The following is a 19482-nucleotide window of genomic DNA, read 5'->3' on the forward strand; positions in this document are numbered from 1 at the left end:
TATATGGTGTTCCGTGTCCAATGCCAGTCTGTGATGTCATCTCCAAATTTGGGCACTGTAGTGACATCAGTCAGTGATGTCAGTCATCTCTTTGGTCACTTGTTTCATCATGTCAGACTCAGACAGACATTATTTGGGCATTGTTTCAGCATGCGGCTGTTACCATGGTGGCGACACTGTTTAATATCAGTGATGTCAGCATAAATACTCTTTCACCCGTTTATGCCCATATATGGTGTTCCATGATGTCAGTCAGTAATGTTGGGCATTCCATAAATTAATAGTTGGGGGTCCGTAGCCTAACACATGTCAAACTGGGGAGTGGGGGTCCTTGGGGGGTCCCCCCCCCCCCCCCCCCCCTCTCTCCCTTTTTTTAATTTCTGGACGTTTACGTTTAATAGAGTAGGTATTTATACATTGCAGTGTTGATACTTATTAGCCTACTTTTACTCAACTAGGCCTAAAACAGAGTGAGTAGCCTACTTTTTCCACCACTGCGCGTCACATTGGTGGTGTTCTAGCGGCCTCTGGCGGCGTCTTGGGGTAAATAGCAAATGATGGATGTTGTCATTACAGTCTGGCAGCGTTTCCTCTCAGCTGTGAATGTTTTGGAGGAAAGACGAGCCATTCTTACCACAAATAAGGCAGTGTCGGACTTGCACTGAAACCTAAACAGAAGCATTACATTTTATCGACTGCTCTGGACGCAATATAAGGTACGCGCACGCATTGTTTTTCATTTAATTCGTGTATTTTCGCTTGTGCTAGCCGACTGCTTTACTGTTAGCCATCTTGGCAGTATTATTACCCGTCTACAAGGGATAACATAATAACGTTAGTTTATTTTACCTTGCACGTAGCATCATGCTTAACATGGTTAAAGCGTCGTGTTGACTATCGAACCGTTTTGGTGTTTTTTGTGGGGCTTTTGTTTAAGGCTCTGAGCCAATTAGCACGTTAATTAATTGCTCCAGTGCACCATTGCACAAGAGTCTGCATCACATCCTTGTGATGTGTTGTGCATGAGCTCATCGTCACCATGGAAACGTCAAGTGAAGCTGTTGGGAGTTTTCATCACATTGGTCTTAATAGCTCACTCGTGTAGCTCTGCTAAAGCCTGGTGAGGCGAGGTTATGTAGCTGCTATTCACCAGTGGTGTAAAGCAGTGTTTCTCAAACTTTCAAAAATGAAGGTCTCTCCTTAACACTGGCAGTTTACAAATGGAACCAAATGAACATATTTTGTACACTGTTACAGACTTGTATTGGTCAATTTAAGTTGCTGGAATCCACTTTGAGAATCACAGGTGTAAAGTAATTAAACTAAGTATATTTACTTAATTACTGTACTTAAAGGGGTACTGTCACTTGTCTTTAAAGCTTAATTAATGATGAATTAATGATGAACTCATTGCATTCATTCATCATGAATGTATCATGAACTCAATTAATTCCTGGTCATCAGTGTTCACCATAAACTAAAAGCTTGTACATCTGTTATATTTGAACATTTTATTTTCAATCTTGAAAGTATCAGAACTACTGATTAAGAAGGAATTTGTAGAATCGACCCCAGGTCTTAATGGGTTACGGACGCTATTCCACAGTTCCACTTCTATGCCTAACTAATGATGATTTGCCTGAACCTGCTTCATGCGCTCCTTGGAACGCGTAGAAGTGTTCAAACTAGCAACAGAATAGATTGAATTAAAGAGTGTTTGAATTGGTCAAACTGGGTATAGAATGCATGTGCAAAGTACGCATCTCCCATAGAACTATAATGGTCTCGGATATTTCATAAAAGCAAAGGTAAAAGCCTTAATCTGTGATTTCTTCAACTGGAATGTACAACATAGAAAAAAACGTGTTGCAGCATAGCGAGTTACGGCCTCATCTCTTGCAGGGTCGTTACACTACATATCTAACATATAATTTTCGAAATGTCTGAGTGTCTGTCTGTCTGAAACAGCGTTTCTCCTCAGTGGCTGGAGCAATTGATCTGAAATCACATCACCATTAGCATATGAACACACCTGACATAACTGTGAAGCCCGTTTGTCACTTTCACAAATCATATGCTGTATATTAGCATTTTTATGGTGTATCTACTATCTATTCTGCATCTAGCATGAGGCATATCTATTCTGCATCTAGCATGAGGCAACATGTTTAACCAGCTGTGTGTGTGTGTGTGTGTGTGTGTGTGTGTGTGTGTGTGTGTGTGTGTGTGTGTGTGTGTGTGTGTGTGTGTGTGTGTGTGTGTGTGTGTGTGGGGCGGGCGGGCGGGCGGGCGGGTCCGGGTCACAGTATCTCTGTAGCCATTAAATGAAACGGGTATTTCTTACATTGATGCTCCTACATATTATCATGCAAGCACCAGTTAAAGTTACTTTCCATCCCTCATATACTGTATGCACAGTGCACATCCCATAACCCACACACTGCACATCATTTCGGAGCTCATATCTTTGAACGGGTAAGGGCTAGTAGTGCTAACACAGGGCTAGTAGTGTGGTGTGGCTCCATTGACTCGGTTTCACAAATCATAGGTTGGGACTTAAAGGGGGCCTGTCACCTAAAGGGTTACTGTCACTTTAAGAATCATCTTAAAAAACAAATATCTTTATGATGTCATCGTGGGGACGCACAATTATAAGCCAATCAAATTAATTGCCTGTATAGCCTGACTGTATGACTACTTACTGTACTGGTCAGCTGTTGTTGGGGGGCTTCAGACTGTTTCAGACCGTTTTCAGAGAAGCTCATGTCACAGTGTAATCTGCCCCTCAACCCCTTTAGGTGACAGTACCCCTTTAACAACAAAGGTTTTCAGTCATGAGATTTTATTCAGCTTTAAACATGTATAGATAATTTGGGTCTCAAATAGAGCAGGGGTTGACACTAAGGTCTCAGAAGCACTCCAATTGACAGTAAAGGTGGTTGCACACTGCTGCGTTTTTCGGGCCGAATATCGGAGTGAATTTCGGAGCGCGTGAATAAAAAAATCAACCTCACGTTATGTCAGTCACGTTTGCACACTGACGCCCGTTTCGCGCACCACTCGGTCCCTTGCTCTCTCTATCTCTCTCTCTCTCCTTGCCCTGAAAAACGCATTACGCAACGAAAAACGCAGCAGTGTGCAACCAGCTTAAGTCTGAATGACTGCAACTGCTACTTGTAAAACGGTATCAGTATTTGTTCTTTCATGAATAACCAATAAATATCTAATGAAAACGGTTGCTTCCCCATTCAAATGCATTTGCCTGCCGAGCAACCTGAAAGCAAACTCCACTTTGCAACCGTTAGTGTCAACCCCTGTGTGTAGGTTGTAGGTTGAACTTTGTCCATTATTTGCCCATGTGTTGGAGAGATGTCGCTGTGGCAGCAGGAGCCGTCAGCCTACTCCCCCTGCGTGGAGATCGACTCCAGCTCTATGAGACGGAAGGAGAGGGTGAGCTCCCCGCCCTGGCTCAAGCAGGAGCACGACGAACTCAGCATCATGAAGTGGGAGAACTTCCAGACCGGGAACACGGCAGCGGACGTGGTGCAGGACAACACGCCCAGCAGCGCCATGTCCAGTAAGAATTATTATTACACACGGCTTTCAAAAATATTGAAAGAAGACATGCCGCTTTTACGCTTCCAGTAGGACTTGTTTTCGCTACTGCACCAAGGGAGCGGGTGCGTCACATCCTACTCATGATTAGACTTCCGTTGCTCCAGACTGTATGACGGGAGCATTTGCAAATTGTAAACAATCTGGCCATGCGAGACTAGTACTTTACTAATGCGTTTCATATTGTCCTGTGTTGCTCTGCCCTTCCACAGCTGCCTCTACCTCAGAGGGTCTGCCCCCCAGGGTGCTCCTGATGATCACCAAGCTGCAGTGCTTGCTGGAGAGCAAGCAGGAGCGCATCGCCGCCCTGGAGAGGCAGGTGGACGACCTGATGCAGGACCGCAAGTTCCTCCGCAGTCAGCTCGAGAACCTCACCAGCAACCGCTCCATGGCGGCTTTTACACAGCCCACCCCCGTGGTTGAAGGTTAGTGCTCTGGTTACAGTATTGATGGGGAGATTGTTCACATTTACCTTTGAACCACCATAAAGGAAGGATAAGTGATATTCCTTTGTTAAATTAAGTGTTAGCTCTATATTCTGATAGTAATCATTGCTATAAGGTGTTTGTTCAGTAACGGGAGTCTCCTTGTCTCTCCACTCTTTAATAAACAGAAAATGCATTTTCAGGTCGTGATACCAATTGTATCCAAAACCAGGAGAGAGAACTGACACAGGATACACATTATACAAGTGAGATAGGAAGAGATGACACAACCAAATGAGCAGACAACACTGGAATTGATACACTATAAAATCTAAGCTGATAAATGGTTACTCTCTCCTGATTGGTTGAAAATGTGCAACCGGCTTGAAATGTAATTTCTATTTATTAAAGAGCTGGAGAGAAGTTACCGAACAAACACGCTATAGCAATTAATACTATCAGAATATAGTGCTTTAACAAAATCTTTTAGTTTTGGCAAAAAAAAACAAAAAAAAAGACTTGCCCTACCTTTTAAGCCACTACACTTCACTATATAATAAATAAATAAAAGTGAATCTACAAGCTCAAATCGTGTTGCAGTTGCGCTAATAATAAATGAAATACAAATATAGTATAATATGAATTTGTTCATGCACAGCTCCTAAAGCCGCCAAGGTTCCGCAGCCGGAGCCCAAGTCTCGTAAGAGAGAGCGGGCGTCCTCCAGCTCCTCCATGAGCAACGGCAGTGACTCTGAGGCGTCTGGCTTCTCCGAGGCGTCCGCCGCCTCCAGTGAACACAGGAGGAAGAAACACCACAAGGACAAGAGAAGAGCCAAGAAAGGGAAGGACTACAGCCGGAAGAGAGGTAACATGCAACGACACCACGTACACAATTCAAAGGAGCTGTATTTGGCATGTGAAAACATAGTGTTTTTTTGCGTCAAAATATAATAAAAACAGTTGAAAATGGGGAACGTATATACAGGTATAGTTGGAGGGGGTACAGGCGTACAGCATTGCGTTAAACAGAGCTATGTCACACTGCGTGGTATATACGTACATGTTATTTGCTACAGAGTATAAAGCTTTTTGAAACGAATGGCAGCACACCTTTGCAGTCACTTTGGGCTAAATAGCTGCATTTCTGCAGACAACCCTGTACTAAATAATATCTAGGCTCATTTTCCTACTTATATTAATCACAAATGACTGTCCATTAGATTAGACAGAAATGTCCCTGTTGTCCAGTTTCCCCAGCAGACCCCAGCAGCCCTCATAGCATAGAGTGGAGCCCATAAGCCTATTGCTACTTAGCAATTTGTTGTGGTCATTTCTCATCTTTTTCTTTCATGAATCTGTTATTAGTTGTCATTGCACACACATACATGCCTTGGTTGTCCCACACAAGCTGCCGTAGTCTCTGCTAAACAGATGTTATGCTGTTATGTGTTTTGCCAAGTCCCGGAAAAGATGCGATGTGATTGGCCAGTACAGTCACTTTGATTGGCAATTGTGTTGAATGCTCACGCCAAAAACATGATTTTCGAGACTGTGGCTGTTTGTAGTCCTTAGGGTGGTTGTATTCCATTGGCTAACCCTATCGCAACAGTTGACAAATCTTGCTGCATTGTTGTATTTCTCCCAGTATGGAAGTGTTCTGTTGTTGGTCCAGGTAGTGGGTCAAAATCTTGAACCGCTTAAACCAGGGGTTTTCAACAGGGGGTCTGGGAACCCGCAGAGATAATGCAGGGGGGTCAAATCTTTGTTATAGGGACTTTTATCTTTTTTTATATTTTTACATTAACCATTGATTCCCTATTCTGCGGGGGTAACATTAGCCGAAAATAGCAGATCTAAAAGCTCACAGCTTGTAGCTTCCAGTGGAGCTTGTAGATAGACAATCTTCCGCGAAGGTTAGGTATACAGAAAAAAAGAAATATCACTCACTGCACAAGTGGAACTGTGAAATAACGTCCTTAACTAATGATATACTAGTAAGACGCCATCTGGCCAGTGATGTATATCGTACATATCGACCCCTGGTACCCATATTTAATGCATACATGGAGATCCTTGTCTGTAGAACCAGCCACACAGATATGGGTTGTCTTGGCCATACGTATTTGGATTCCATATATGGGCATTCCCATATGAAGTCCTGTTAGATATGGGCTTAATATTGATGACATCAGTTAGTGTGACATCCCAGTGAAGCCAGAGCAAGATGTCACAGCGGCAAAGCCATAGACCGTAAACATGTCTACACGTACGGACGGACACGGACAAGCTGTGACGTTTCTCATAGTAAACTGCGACCTTCGGTCGCAATTACACTTGGTCACTTCACCATTTGTTAATTGTGAGGACTATGTATTAATGATGTGTTCGTGATAAATGCATGATGAATTAATGAGTTAAACATAAATTCATCATTAATTAAGTGCATGAATTTGCCCCATCAAGTAAAGTGTTACCAGAAAGGGGAGATAGAGCTAATAACAGACCATCTACTCTATGACTGCAGCCTTCAGGCTGTGTTGTGTCAGTATTTTGTGAAATAAATGTGCAGGCTATTAGCCTACACCGGCCTGCAAACCAGCATTAATAGATGGCTCTTCCTTACGCTACGATTGCGGGATCTCATTCTCTATATAAACGTGGCTACAGTCTTATACCCTTCATTTTCTTCTATTCTGTACTCAGCCACTGGCGTGCAGTATGTTATTCATCGCTACAAACAAGTCCTCTGCGCGTTTATCAAGAAGAAGAGCATGAGCGAGGCCTTCCGCCACTACGGAATCGACCGCAACACCATCGCCAACACGGCGTCTATCGCCGAGCTCCATCTGGCCGGCAAGGACCTGGTCCCTTTGGTGGGCATGTTCCGCCAGGGAGAAGAGACTCTGGTGAACTATGCTCAGAGATGTTCCCTGGTCATCGATACCGACGTGGATCTGGCTAGAAAGATAGACCTGATGAAATCCAACGGAGAGCTTCTACCCATCTCTGGGAAGAGGCCCAGGGTGCTGCACTCCCACCTCCAGCAGCTAGGTGGAGATGGAGGAGAAAGCATTTTACTTGGTTAATAATGGACACATTTTTAAAGGGACACTAGGGGGACTGAAGGTTATGCCTTCACAGTGGGACTCATTCACTAACACAATCTGTGCTTAACGTCGAGCCGAAATGAAAAAGGTGTTGTTATCCTTTTAACCTGTTTAACTACTTGTTTCAACCAACATTTTCATGATGACATCCGCCTGTCTATCAATCTTTCACCCAGAGCTAAGATTCATTATGTTACAGACACTAGTGCTGTATGCTGTTACAGCAGTGATCTGCTGTGTTGCAATCTAATTTTACAGCTATACAGTAAATCATGTTTCTGAAAACATTTATTTTTTTACTGTTCAATGTTAAAATCAGCATCCTAATGATTTTCAAGCCAGTTGAGCTCAAAATCCCATCCCGCCATCATCACTGTGATTGGCTTAGACATGTTCAAAGCTATGTTCCACCTCTCTCCTGTTTAGCTTGCAGATAAATCACGATACGGAAGTTGGAAACTCACAAAATCCCTTTTCATCTCGAGTTTAAAATATATTTATTGATAGATCACGATACGGAAGTTGGAAACTCACAAAATCCCTTTTCATCTCGAGTTTAAAATATATACAGTATATTGTGGGTTAATAAATAGGCCTACATATTGAAGAGGTTATTTCAATCGGCGATCCCTCACGTGCGAGAACGCGTGCACATGACCGCTCCATAATAGTATGCCCTCCAAAAAGATCATCACTGCTTTTACGTCTCTTGGGTTTGAGAACGGCACTTCCACATCTCTGGAGTGCGTAAGTGTCCGAACCGGCAGCAGATTACTGGAAGGTGCAACCTCCTTACAGTTTACAGTTTAGGCATTTAGCAGACACTCTTAATCCAGAGCGACTTGCAATAAGCAAGGTAATACATCAATACAACCAGTAAAACTCCCTAATAGGGAGATAAGCGACCGTCAGGTTGCATGTATACACAAATTGGCCTGTAAGTGGCTTCTCATCCAAGTTGCGTGATATTAGGGCAAAGTCTGTAGGAGCAGTGTCCATAATTGTTTTTTGCAAGAATCGGCCTGATGGTGGCACTAGAAGAAGGGCATGTGAGAAATCAGGGGCGGAGGTTGTGATTTGCCATCCAATTTGAAACAAGGTTATACATCAATACATCAACATCAATACATCATTATTGCATAGAAATATCAATCTAGAAAAAAATTATATTCACGTAGGTAGACCCAGCACCTCATCAGTAAAAAACTTTATATAACAGTTCCTTCCAGTCAAATGTTTGACGTTTGGTCACATTTTGTCCCAAGAAGTCAAGATAGGCCGTCTGAGGAGTGAGAGTGTGCTGTCTCAAAGCCACCAGCAATTCCCACAGACAGGATGTCACACGGACAGATCCGTGCCAGATCTGATGCACGTGTCTTTTTGTGCGCAAAGTGAGAACATTCTCACACACACAGTGAATAGTTAATGAGGCCCAATGGCTCACCCCGGGCACCTAAACTGACCTCTAGGTTTCAGGTATATGATTTTTATGTAGCATTTTATGTTTATTATTTGTCTCCACCAGCCGAAGGCAGGGGGAGAGTATGTTTTCGCCCCTGTCCGTGCGTGCGTCCGTCCGTCCGTCCGTCCGTCCGTCCTCCGAGTTTGTGTACAGCTAATCTCCGGCGCCGTTGGCCCGGTCGCTGCCAAAATGAGCACACACACTCCCTGGATGCCAATTCAGAACCTCTGCCCCACATTTTTCAAATGGCCCTGTTCTAGCGCCACCTTGAGGCCGATGTTTGCAAAACACATTTCTGTACACTACTCCTACAGATTTTGACCAAAAATCACGCAAATCGGTAGACAGTGTCTCTACAGTCATGTGATCGATACGGATCTGTCTGATTGTTCATATTCCATCCTGATTGGCTGATATTGGCTTTCAAAGTTTGTAAGATTGGTCCATTTTGGACAAAATGCCTCAAATCACAAATGCAGAGTGCAATCAACATGAAATCGCGCACACACGTTCCCACTAGGCCAAGGAAGAAATGCCTCTTCAAAGTTTTGAAATCAGCCTCATGGTGGCGCTATAACAGGCCGATTCGTAGTTTTACCTATAACTCCACCGATCAGTTTCAGACTTTGTAAGCACACTCCTTGGATGCCAATTCAGAACCCACATTTTTCACATCAGCCTTTTATAGCGCCACCAGGAGGCCGACTTATGTAAGACACATTTTTGGATATTACTCCTTCAGATTTTACCCAAAATTAACACAAATCAGTACACAGTATCTCTACAGTCATATGATCAAGACGGATCTGTCCCATATTAAATATTCAATCCTGATTGGCTAAGATTGGCCTCCAAACTTTGCAGGATTGATCCGTTTCGAACAAAATGCCTCAAATCAAACACAGCGTGCAATTGTAATGCACGCACAATCGCAAAAGGCCAAGGAAGAAATTACACTACAAAATGTTCAAATCAGCCTCATGGTGGCGCCATAAAAGGTCTAAGATTGGTGAAGAACACATGCCACCCTTTTTACATTGGCCTATTATAGCACCACCAGGACACGTGGCCTGGTGGAGACCTGTGCTCGGAAGAGCACTTCTTCTAGTTTGTGTTGTTTTCTTTGTAATTTTTCTTGTAAAGGCAAGACCACTTTGGTAGAGGTTTGGGTTGTGTCGTTACCTTGCCATGATGTAACTCCAAAGGTGGGCAAGAAATAAAAAATAAATGTCTCCATTGACTAGAAATTAATAGTTCAAAATATGCTTCTCATTGACTTACAATCAAGTCCTGGGTTTGGTGATGTTCTATAGTACTGTCTGAATCGGCTTTGTTTGTGTTTGTTTTGGGGCTAATAGCGCTCCCCCTGAGTAAACTTAAAACGCAAGTAAATGTATTGTTACTTTAGTGAAAAGTTAAAATAGTTAATAGTTAAAATGAAATTACTCAAGTAAGAGTAGTCAACTATCCTATTTAAAAGTACTCGCGTAAGTAAAAAGTAACAGTACCCCCCCCCCCCCCTTTTTACATTAATTATGTCACATGTTACCCGTTAACCAGGAAGAGAAAAATACTATTCAGAAAACTGTTTTTTTTCTTTTTTTTAAAGATTTTTTTGGCTTTTTCTGCCTTTATTGATAACATACAGAGAAATCTGTATGTAAACAATACACACAAATCAAATGCTACAGGGCATAGTGTATGTGTGGTGGCCTGCAAAAAACCTTTACGTGGTGAAAAAAAAATCTTTTTTTCCCCCCATAAATAGAATCTCTCCCCTATACAGTTTATCGCTTTTTTTTAACTCATTTAGTGCCCATGAAATTAACGGATTATAAAGTCCACGATGCCAGTCTCAGGTTGGCATCACCCCCGTTATCTTATTTTGAAGGCCAGAAGTCCATAGCGCAAACACTTCCGGTCTGACGTCATCGCGTCCTGCGCCGGAACCGATCGTTGTCCACGTGGAGTTGTGTAATGGCGGACCGGGAGCTTTTATACATGTGTAACATAAGCGAGCATCTGCCTCCATCCTAGCTTCTAAAGTGTAGTTTTGAGATAATGGACATTAAAGATGAGATCCCCCGTCCACCTCAATGTTATGGATGGGACTATTTTGTGCTTGTGGAGCCGTGATGATGCGAAATCAGCGACGGATTTCGTCTCCGGACCTCCGGCCATTGTTCTCGGTAATGTATCCGCCGTTACAGTAATATATTACTTTTCACGAGTATACTCGGGATTGGCACCATGTGATACTCGAGTATTTTTTACGAGTCTTCTCGGGATTGGCACTATATGAGTTAAAATGTGAGGAAAATGGTGTCAATTTAAATATTCAATTTACTAATTACTCATTGTCCAAGTAGAGTATTTACTATTTAAAGTACTCAAAGTAAGAGTAAAAGCATTTAAAATTACTGTAAGGGCACGGTCACACCAAAGTACCTATGAGAGTGGATTCCTCATTGTGACAGTGTATTCCTCTGTCCAATCGGGTGAGTCGAAGGCGGACCGCCCCTTACCAACACACACAACGCTCACACGGGGAGGATCCTGAAAGTGAGTGACAGGTTGCACTGCTTATTGGGACAATATACGCCTGCGTTTATAGGCAGCCTAGCACAGAAAGAGTTAATCTGCTGGCAACCATACTTTTCTGTGACCGTGGCCTAAAAGTACAGATCCTCTTGAGTACTTACTTGAGTACTTTAACTTGAGTATTTTCTACCAAATGGTCTTGCCCTTTAATGTGATCATGAATGTGAATTTATTTGGTGTCTTAATATTTGCAAATTTCACTGATTTAAAGCAGCACCATGTACTTTCCTCTTCTACCCCGAATTCGAACCCGGTTTCCTATGTGCTGAAATGCTGTGCTGAAATGTTTACCATTGAGCTAATAGAGCCGGCCTGTTTGCTCAGGCGATGAATTGAATCTTGACCATCAGGTCGAAAATTCATGTCAGATCCTGTGTCTAGGTCAGTGTTTCTCAACCTTTCTCAACCTTGCATGGGCACACTTTTCATGTCCCAAGAATCCATGGGCACACCGACATAATACGGGAGTGTAAATATCGTCACTGTCGGGAAGAAACCTTGTATCTCCAAATTTCAAATTTGTACGTTTCTTCCCAAAGTAAAGCCCTGCTTCATGGCTGTCGCACAACAGTAGTGAAAACAGCAGATCTACAAGCACACAACGCCTCGCACCACGAGGCGTTGTGTGCTTGTAGATCGGCTGTTTTCACTAGTTTAAATAATTTTTAAAATGATAAATACAATACTGGCTCTCAAGCAGTTTCAAGGGGCACACTTGACCCTTCTCAGGGGCACACCTAAGGACCCCAGGCACAGTGGTTGAGAAACACTGGTCTAGGTGAGACCTGACCTTTGACACAATCTAAATGTCTCAATAGAATTTGGCACTATTTATTTGAGCAAGGCAGACAGAGGTATTTAGTGTATGTGCCCACAAGGTGGCAGTGCTCACATATTAAATGATGTTTATAAATTATGAAAGTCACAGAGTAGCTAGAATTTTAGTCCCTTGTTTAAAAAATGATGGATTGTTTAATTCCTTTGTTTAGGCACCTTATGCATGTACAAATAGCATTTCTTTTTTTTTCTTTTTTTTTATTCATTATTGTTTGGTAATGTTTTGGTTGGTAATGGGTTTGTTGAATAAGTCACTGTATACTTGTATTTTGAGAATATTTAAGCTGTTCCAAATGTTTATTTATATTTGTATTTAACTGCTGTGATTCAATTGAATAGAGTTTTAAAACTAAACTCACTGAAGTGCTGTGTACTTTTTCATGTCAGCATGAACATGCTAGGACATTGAATACTGTGCAGTTTTCATGCTCAAACACAAAGTTGGGGAGGGCTGTAATGACTTTTTTAAATACATTTTGAACACTGTGAAATGGGACATTCTGCACAATGAGTACTTTTACTTGTAATACTTTAAGTCTCTTGGGACTTCTACTTGTAACAGAGTATAATCTACATTGCAGTATTGATACTTTTACTTAAGTTCAAAATGTGAGTACTTTCCCACCACTGGTTGTGTCAGGGCAAAGTGTTGGTATTGCTGTTTGTTGGTTGTTCATGTGGAGTCACTGGAGTGACAAATGACTCGTGTGAAGCCATTATTACAGAGGGCTGCAACCCGGCCGCTTTATCTTCTCGTGTCATGAGACTCTGTCACTGTCACTCTCTCTCTCTCTCTCTCTCTCTCTCTCTCTCTCTCTCTACTATTACAATTTACAATTTAGTCATCTTTAAAAGCAGACGCTTTTAATCCAAAGCGACTTACAATAAGCAGGAAATACATCAATATAATAAGCAAGATAATATGTCGGTACGTCTCTCTCTCTCTCTCTCTCTCTCTCATACTGTATATGGATTAAAGTTATCAGTCGCTACGACTGATTTCAGTCATTTGGATTCCATATACTGTAGAAGGCAGCATGTCGCACACCGGATATAGTAGATCTACAAGCTGCGACGTGTCTTGAGATTGTTAGTTGTGATTAGTTGTATTAAGATTCAAGCGCAATCAAGTAGTCAAACTACAATAGAATACACGTTCAGAAACATCTTCCATGAAACATGAATGGTCTCAGGAATGTCATGAAAGCAAAGTTTAAAGTATCAACCTGTGATTTCTTTAACTCCGTATGTCGAACGTCAGCAACAGTTTAGAATGATAATACCTAAACATCATCATTACATTTTCAGACATGAGATGTTATTTTGCTTTATTTAGTTTATTTAGTTTATTAAATGCAAAGTTGTACATGTTACCTTCATGAGACAAAAACCAGCCCTGCCAACACTTTCCATTGACCAAAACCTACTAGAGGTTTGTGACACAGTAAAGGTGCTGGGGGTCACCATTCAAGCTGACTTGAAATGGGACAGCCAGGTGGACTATGCTGACCTCAGCCAATAGAAAGCTGTTTGTCCTATGTCGCCTCAAGAAATTTGGAGTTCAAGACACAGAATTGGTTTCGATCTACACAGGCTATGTGCGTCCAGTGCTGGAGTATGCAGTCCCAGTCTGGCACAGTTCCTTGACTGTCAACCAGACTAAAAGACTGGAAAGAGTTCAGAAACAGAGCTTGCAAAATCATACTCGGCCGGAGATACTCAGGATACACAGAGGCTCTCCGCACCCTCGCATTGTGCACCCTAGCAGAGAGGCGCACCCAACTGTGTCTGGACTTTGCAAGGAAGCTGTTTAAGGGCGGATTCACACTGCGGTCTCGAGACCGGTCTCGAGGCTACTTGGCAGATGTTTAAACCGGTTTTGACAGTGTGAAGCGTGCGGTCTTCCTCAGAAACGGATAGCCTCGAAACCACCTCAAGAGGTAGTCTCGAGACTGCATTGTGCGACCTCGAGACCGGTGAGCCGCAGTGTGAAGCAACCGGCCTCAAAAACGGTATTGATGTTGAACGTGACCTCATATAATGTCGACGAGTCAGCCGTCGGCACAAATAAACACTGGGTAACAGTTGTCGACATGGCCATGGGATCAGCGACTTCATCTCACAGAGAGATTGCTTGCTTGTAGGACTGTCTTCTAAAATTCGTTTATATGTTTTATATCACCAGTTAGCCTACTACTGTGGTGCGCTGGACTGGTGTCATGTACTTCCAATTGGGAGAAGTAGCAATTGGCGAACAGTTATTTATTGTCTCGCACCAGCGCACTGAGGCAGGGGTGAAAGTGAGACGGGACGGCCAGAACCGGCGCTCCGTTAAAACATTCGGAACACGGGACTGTAATCTAGGCTGACCTAGGATCAGATTCAGGTCCGTTATTAGCCGCGAGGCAGCGACATGAAGTATGGCTGTAACTGTGAGATGATGGTTATGCTGCTCTGGGATCAGATTTACAGCGGGAGGGGGGGGGGCTTGGTGCGTGCGTGCATGCATGTGTGTGCGCTGTCGCCCGTCGGGAAAGAAAAGCAGAAAGAGAAAGCACTAGCCTACAAGTTAAACCATGAACTGTTAAACCATGAAAACAAACCGAAAATGACTTACCGCTGTTGATAGAAAATAGCCTAAAAGTATTCCTTTATCCCTGACTTTTGTTTCGATGTTATAGATTCCTTGGCACTGCTTGTGCACTGCTGTGCCTGCTTGACGTGCCATTAATGTGAATATTAAGCCACAAGCGTTTCAGCCATGTTGATTATTAAATAATTAAAATAATAACGTGCGCTGCGCTGCATGTCTCGCTCATCATTCTGCACGTTTATGCGCCTGGAAAATAGCAGATCTACAAGCTCACAACGCGTCGCGGATGCAAGGTCAGTGTGAGCTTGTAGATCAGCGACACAGGTCAATTGATATGCAAATAGGCTTGTTTGTCTTGTCGAGGTGTGGGGGGTGCGAGACCCAAGACCACTGCAACAATGTTCCACACTGCGCTGTCGCGCGTCATTGAATTGTTACACCAACTTTCGTGCCTGAATTTATTGGCAACCACCATCAGCAATGTCGCATAGTTGATGACACTATGTGCATACCGCCACCTATAGGACCGGGCTGTATAGTGCTAGTGATCTCCAGGGAGGCCAGAAGGTCTGCCAATGTGAATGCTGGCCAGCGTGAACCAGCAACCGGTTTCAGAATCAGTTCTAATCAAACGGATTGCAGTGTGAATCCGCCCCTAAGTCAAACTTCAGAAACTGGTTACCCCCCCTCAGGAAGGAGATCTCTGGTCGCCAAACAAGGAATGGAGATGACCTGGACACTCCAACATGCAAAACTGAGAGATACAAGAAATCACCAATCCCATACGTGTGTGTAGACTCTTAAATGATAATGGATTCTAGATTTGTGTTTTTAGGTTATATGGACTTTTAGATAGGCAAATGCATTTTATGATTTTATGATTTTTATTGTAATCAGCAAAATAATCCAGTGTTTTTTTAATGGCACCTGCCTTTTTTAAACATCTGTGATCATGCTGAAAGTTGAATAAACATAAACATATTAAGTATTGACCGTTCAAGTGGTTAAATATCTAATATATACATTAACTTGAATCCAAAATACACTGTTGATCGTGCTGTCAAACAATGAAACTATATCTATGAACAGATTGTTGGGGTCCCTGCTTCATCTCTCTCTCATCAACTAAGGGGTCCTTGGCCTGAAAACATTGAAGACCCCTGCCCTAAACGTTCCGAAAAGTGAGAAGTAATGCTGGCTTAGATAGCATACATTTTTGTTTTTTCTTCCATATGATAGTTTACACATTTGACCCACAGATCTCAGATGGCTGCATGGGAACTGTGGCAGGCTGAGCGAATTGTCTTAAAGCACCAGCAGGGGGCGCAGACGTGCAGGCTTTGGGTTTGTGTGCCTCCTCCTGCCATGCTGCTGTGGCCGGAGGGGACAGGTGCATGCTGGTCCACTGAGCCACAGGAGGAGGCCAGTCCGCGGCCTCTTCACACCTCCTGAGGCATCGTGCATGTCACTTCTACGCTCCTCGCCATAGCCAGTGTCTTTAAGGTTGTCTCCAAGGATGTATAATCCTGATGTGGACAGTATGATGGCAACATTATTAAATTAGCTAGAGATGTTACAGTCACAGATACAGTTTTTTCCTTCCCAATACCGTTTCCGATACCCATAACTTGCGTATCGGTCGATACCGAGTACCGATCTATCAGTGTGTAATGAAAAGTATATACAGTATATCTAGGACGGTGGTTCTCAAAGTGGGGTCCAGGGACTCTCAGGGTAAATTTGTATACTCTGACAAGTTATGAGGTCCTTGAAAAAGGTTTGAGAACCACTGATTGATTGTTTGAGTATTTTATTAGACAAAAATGGAGAACAGTACAAGTACAGTTAAACACCCTGCCTAAAAGGAGCATCCCAAATAAGTCATCTGACATCATACATACAATCGTATGGTCATGCATGGAGATCCCTGTCTGTAGAACCAGCCACACAGATATGGGCTGTCTTGGCCATACGTATATGGATTCTGTTAGTTGTGGTATGTGGCTGATGTGGCTCCATATATGGGCATTCCCAAATGAAGTCCTGTTAGATATGGGCTTAATATTGATGACATCAGGGAACTCCATATGGGCATAAAAGGGATTCTGTTAGTGTGACATCACAGTGAAGTCAGAGCGTGATGTCAGAGAGACAATTCTGTTAGAGTGGTTCCCCTGACATCACAGAGCAGCAAACCCATAGACCATAAAAAAGTACACGTCCAGACAGAGACAAGATGTGCCGTTTCACATACTAAACTGCGACCTTCGGTCACAATAATATATATATATAAAACAGTAGTGCAACATCAACTGAAGCATTCAAAATACAAAATAATTGATTACAAGCATTTTAGGCAGTATCGTCAGCTTTTCCGATACTGTTATCGGTACTTGAGCAACACTAAAATTATAGCTGTATATAACCGGCATCGGTGCCACGTGGCCTACTATAATTCATGTTTCCAGCGATTCTGGGCCAACTTGCACATAACGGTCCGGCAACGAGCCTCGGATCCTGTGCACCTGCTTACACTCTGGAGTGTGGCAGCTGTGGATGTGGTGCTCAATGGCGGGGGTGATGATGAGATCAGCTCTGGAGAGGCGGAGACACTCAGGACGTGGGCCTAATGGAGCCTGAAGCATCCTCCTCCCCCCTCCCACCATCCTCTCTGACTCAGTCACCGATGGTGTCGATGATGATGGGCACGGCTCGCCTCCGACTCCATTTTGTATCCACGTGCTCTCCTGTGGTTCTGACCTTTTGTCTTGTAAGCAGCAGTGGTGGAAAAAGTACTCGCATTGTTTACTTAAGTAAAAGTATCAATAATGCAATGTAGAAATACTGTTTTACAAGTAAAAGTCCTGAATTTAAAATGCACTTACAAAAGTGCCAATACAAAAGTATTGGCATCAAAAGGTTTGATAATAGCAGATCTACAAAAATAACCACGGTATAAAATAGGGCTAAAGTGGTTTATGTATATTATATGATTTATATCTGCAAAGTAACAAGTAACTAAAGTTTTCAAATAATTGTAGTGGAGTAAAAGTACGATATTTGCCTCTACTCTTAGAGTAGAAGTAAAAGTGTCGTAAATTGGAAATAGTCAAGTAAAGTACAAATACCTCACAGTTGTACATAAGTAAATCTACTTGGTTACTTTACACCACTGGTAAGCAGGTGTCGCGTCGTTGCCACATCGTCGCCACAGCAGCCACCAAGTGCTTGATGGCCGCTTATCAAGGTTTTTGGGGAATCTGATCCTGACAAAAGAAAGAGCCATCCGGATGCTTTTACAAATAGAAGGCAACAATATCTAATCATCCTCTTTATGTGTGCATGGGATGGGATGGGAGAGAGCGTATTGCGTATTATCTTTTTTTTTTTTTTTTAGTTTTTTGTTTTTGGCTTTTTTATGCTTTTTTATTGGATAGTACAGTAGACTGACAGGAAACGGGGGGAGAGAAGGGGAGAGACATGCGGCAAAGGTCGTCCGGATCGGGAATCGAACCGGCGCCGCCGCCAGGCATCAATGCCTATATGGTAGGCGCCAGTAGGCCACCGGGCGCCCCGCGTATTATTATTTTAGCTACCGAGTTCAATTGGGTTCAGCGGCGCTTTGCTTTGTTGTTATACTCACATTATGTCCTGCACTAGGGCATTCACCAAATATTCGAATATTCGAATATCAAAGTCACTATTCAATGTTGTTCACCGAAGTCGAATATTCGCTTTTTTTTTTGTTTTTTTTTTGTTTTCTCTTTAAAAAAGATATAGTTTATAAAGCGTGGCTAGATAGGAAGTCATAAGAATGAGTTGTCAATGCCCCTGGTGGATGAATTTGTTAATGCTCTATACCAGGGGTTCTCAAACCTTTTTAGGCCATGACCCCCAAAATAATCATATTTGAACTGGGGACCCCCACCCTGACAAGCACATGGAATTGTAGGTATTACATTTAATGTGACTCGCAGATCTCGCAGATCTACATGCTCGCAGATCTACGCAGATCTACATGCTCACAACGCCTCGCGTTGCGAGGCATTGTGAGCATGTAGATCGGCTATTTTCACAATGTTCGCCTCTTGCTTACTTAATATAATGCATACTTAATAATAATGACAGTTTTGCCAGTCCTGTCGAATATTCGACTATTCGAATACTTTGAGGTCGAATAATTCGAATACTAAAAATCACTACTCGTGAATGCCCTATTCTGCACTGTATTAAAACCGCTGGAAGCATTGCAAAGAATTAAACGAGCACAGACTTGTCTGAGGTCAAATTGTTTGACCTAAAATGTAGGTCCTAAATGATACGACTAATTTCAGCGACTCGCAGTTGGTCACATTATTCATGGATATAAAGTGCTATGTACTGTAGTGGACCATGCCACATTAAGTATTATTCATGGATATGTTGTGCATGGACCATGCTTAGGGCTGTCACAATCATTACATAATCGTCTAATCGCGATTATTTGACGTAAGCGCGATTATTTTTCATAATCTTATTTTAATTTTATTTTTTAAGTAAAAAATAGTGGAAATGGCGAATCTACAAGCTCACAACGCGTCGCATAGATCGGCTATTTCAACTATCAATGTTCTTTTTTAAGTATAAAGTTGTCAAATATGTCAGTCATTTCTTTGCATATTTAGGTTATGTGTCATATCTACCATGTGCAACTTTAAAGCCTAAAAGCCAAACAGAAATGTGATTGTCAACGACAAAAACACAATTAAATTGTTAATCGCAATTATTTGAGTGACAATTAATAGTCATGTAAAATTCATAATCGTAACAGCCCTAACCATGCTACATTAAGTTTGCTGGCTC

At 42.5% G+C, this 19482-nt stretch overlaps 1 protein-coding gene across 1 annotated transcript; it reads left to right on the top strand.

Moving 5' to 3' along the window:
• Positions 1 to 3369: 3369 nt before the first annotated feature.
• Positions 3370 to 7126, top strand: LOC308306589 (coiled-coil domain-containing protein 106-like; the record flags this gene model as incomplete). The annotated part of the gene is made up of 4 exons (XM_080751630.1): positions 3370 to 3577; positions 3828 to 4040; positions 4699 to 4905; positions 6744 to 7126. The coding sequence occupies 4 exons, from the start codon at positions 3370 to 3372 to the stop codon at positions 7124 to 7126; spliced, it is 1011 nt and encodes a 336-aa protein (XP_080607756.1).
• Positions 7127 to 19482: the final 12356 nt, after the last annotated feature.

Source organism: Nannobrachium achirus, assembly GCF_963921795.1.
Source record: "Nannobrachium achirus genome assembly, chromosome: 21".
Lineage (NCBI taxonomy): Eukaryota > Metazoa > Chordata > Actinopteri > Myctophiformes > Myctophidae > Nannobrachium > Nannobrachium achirus.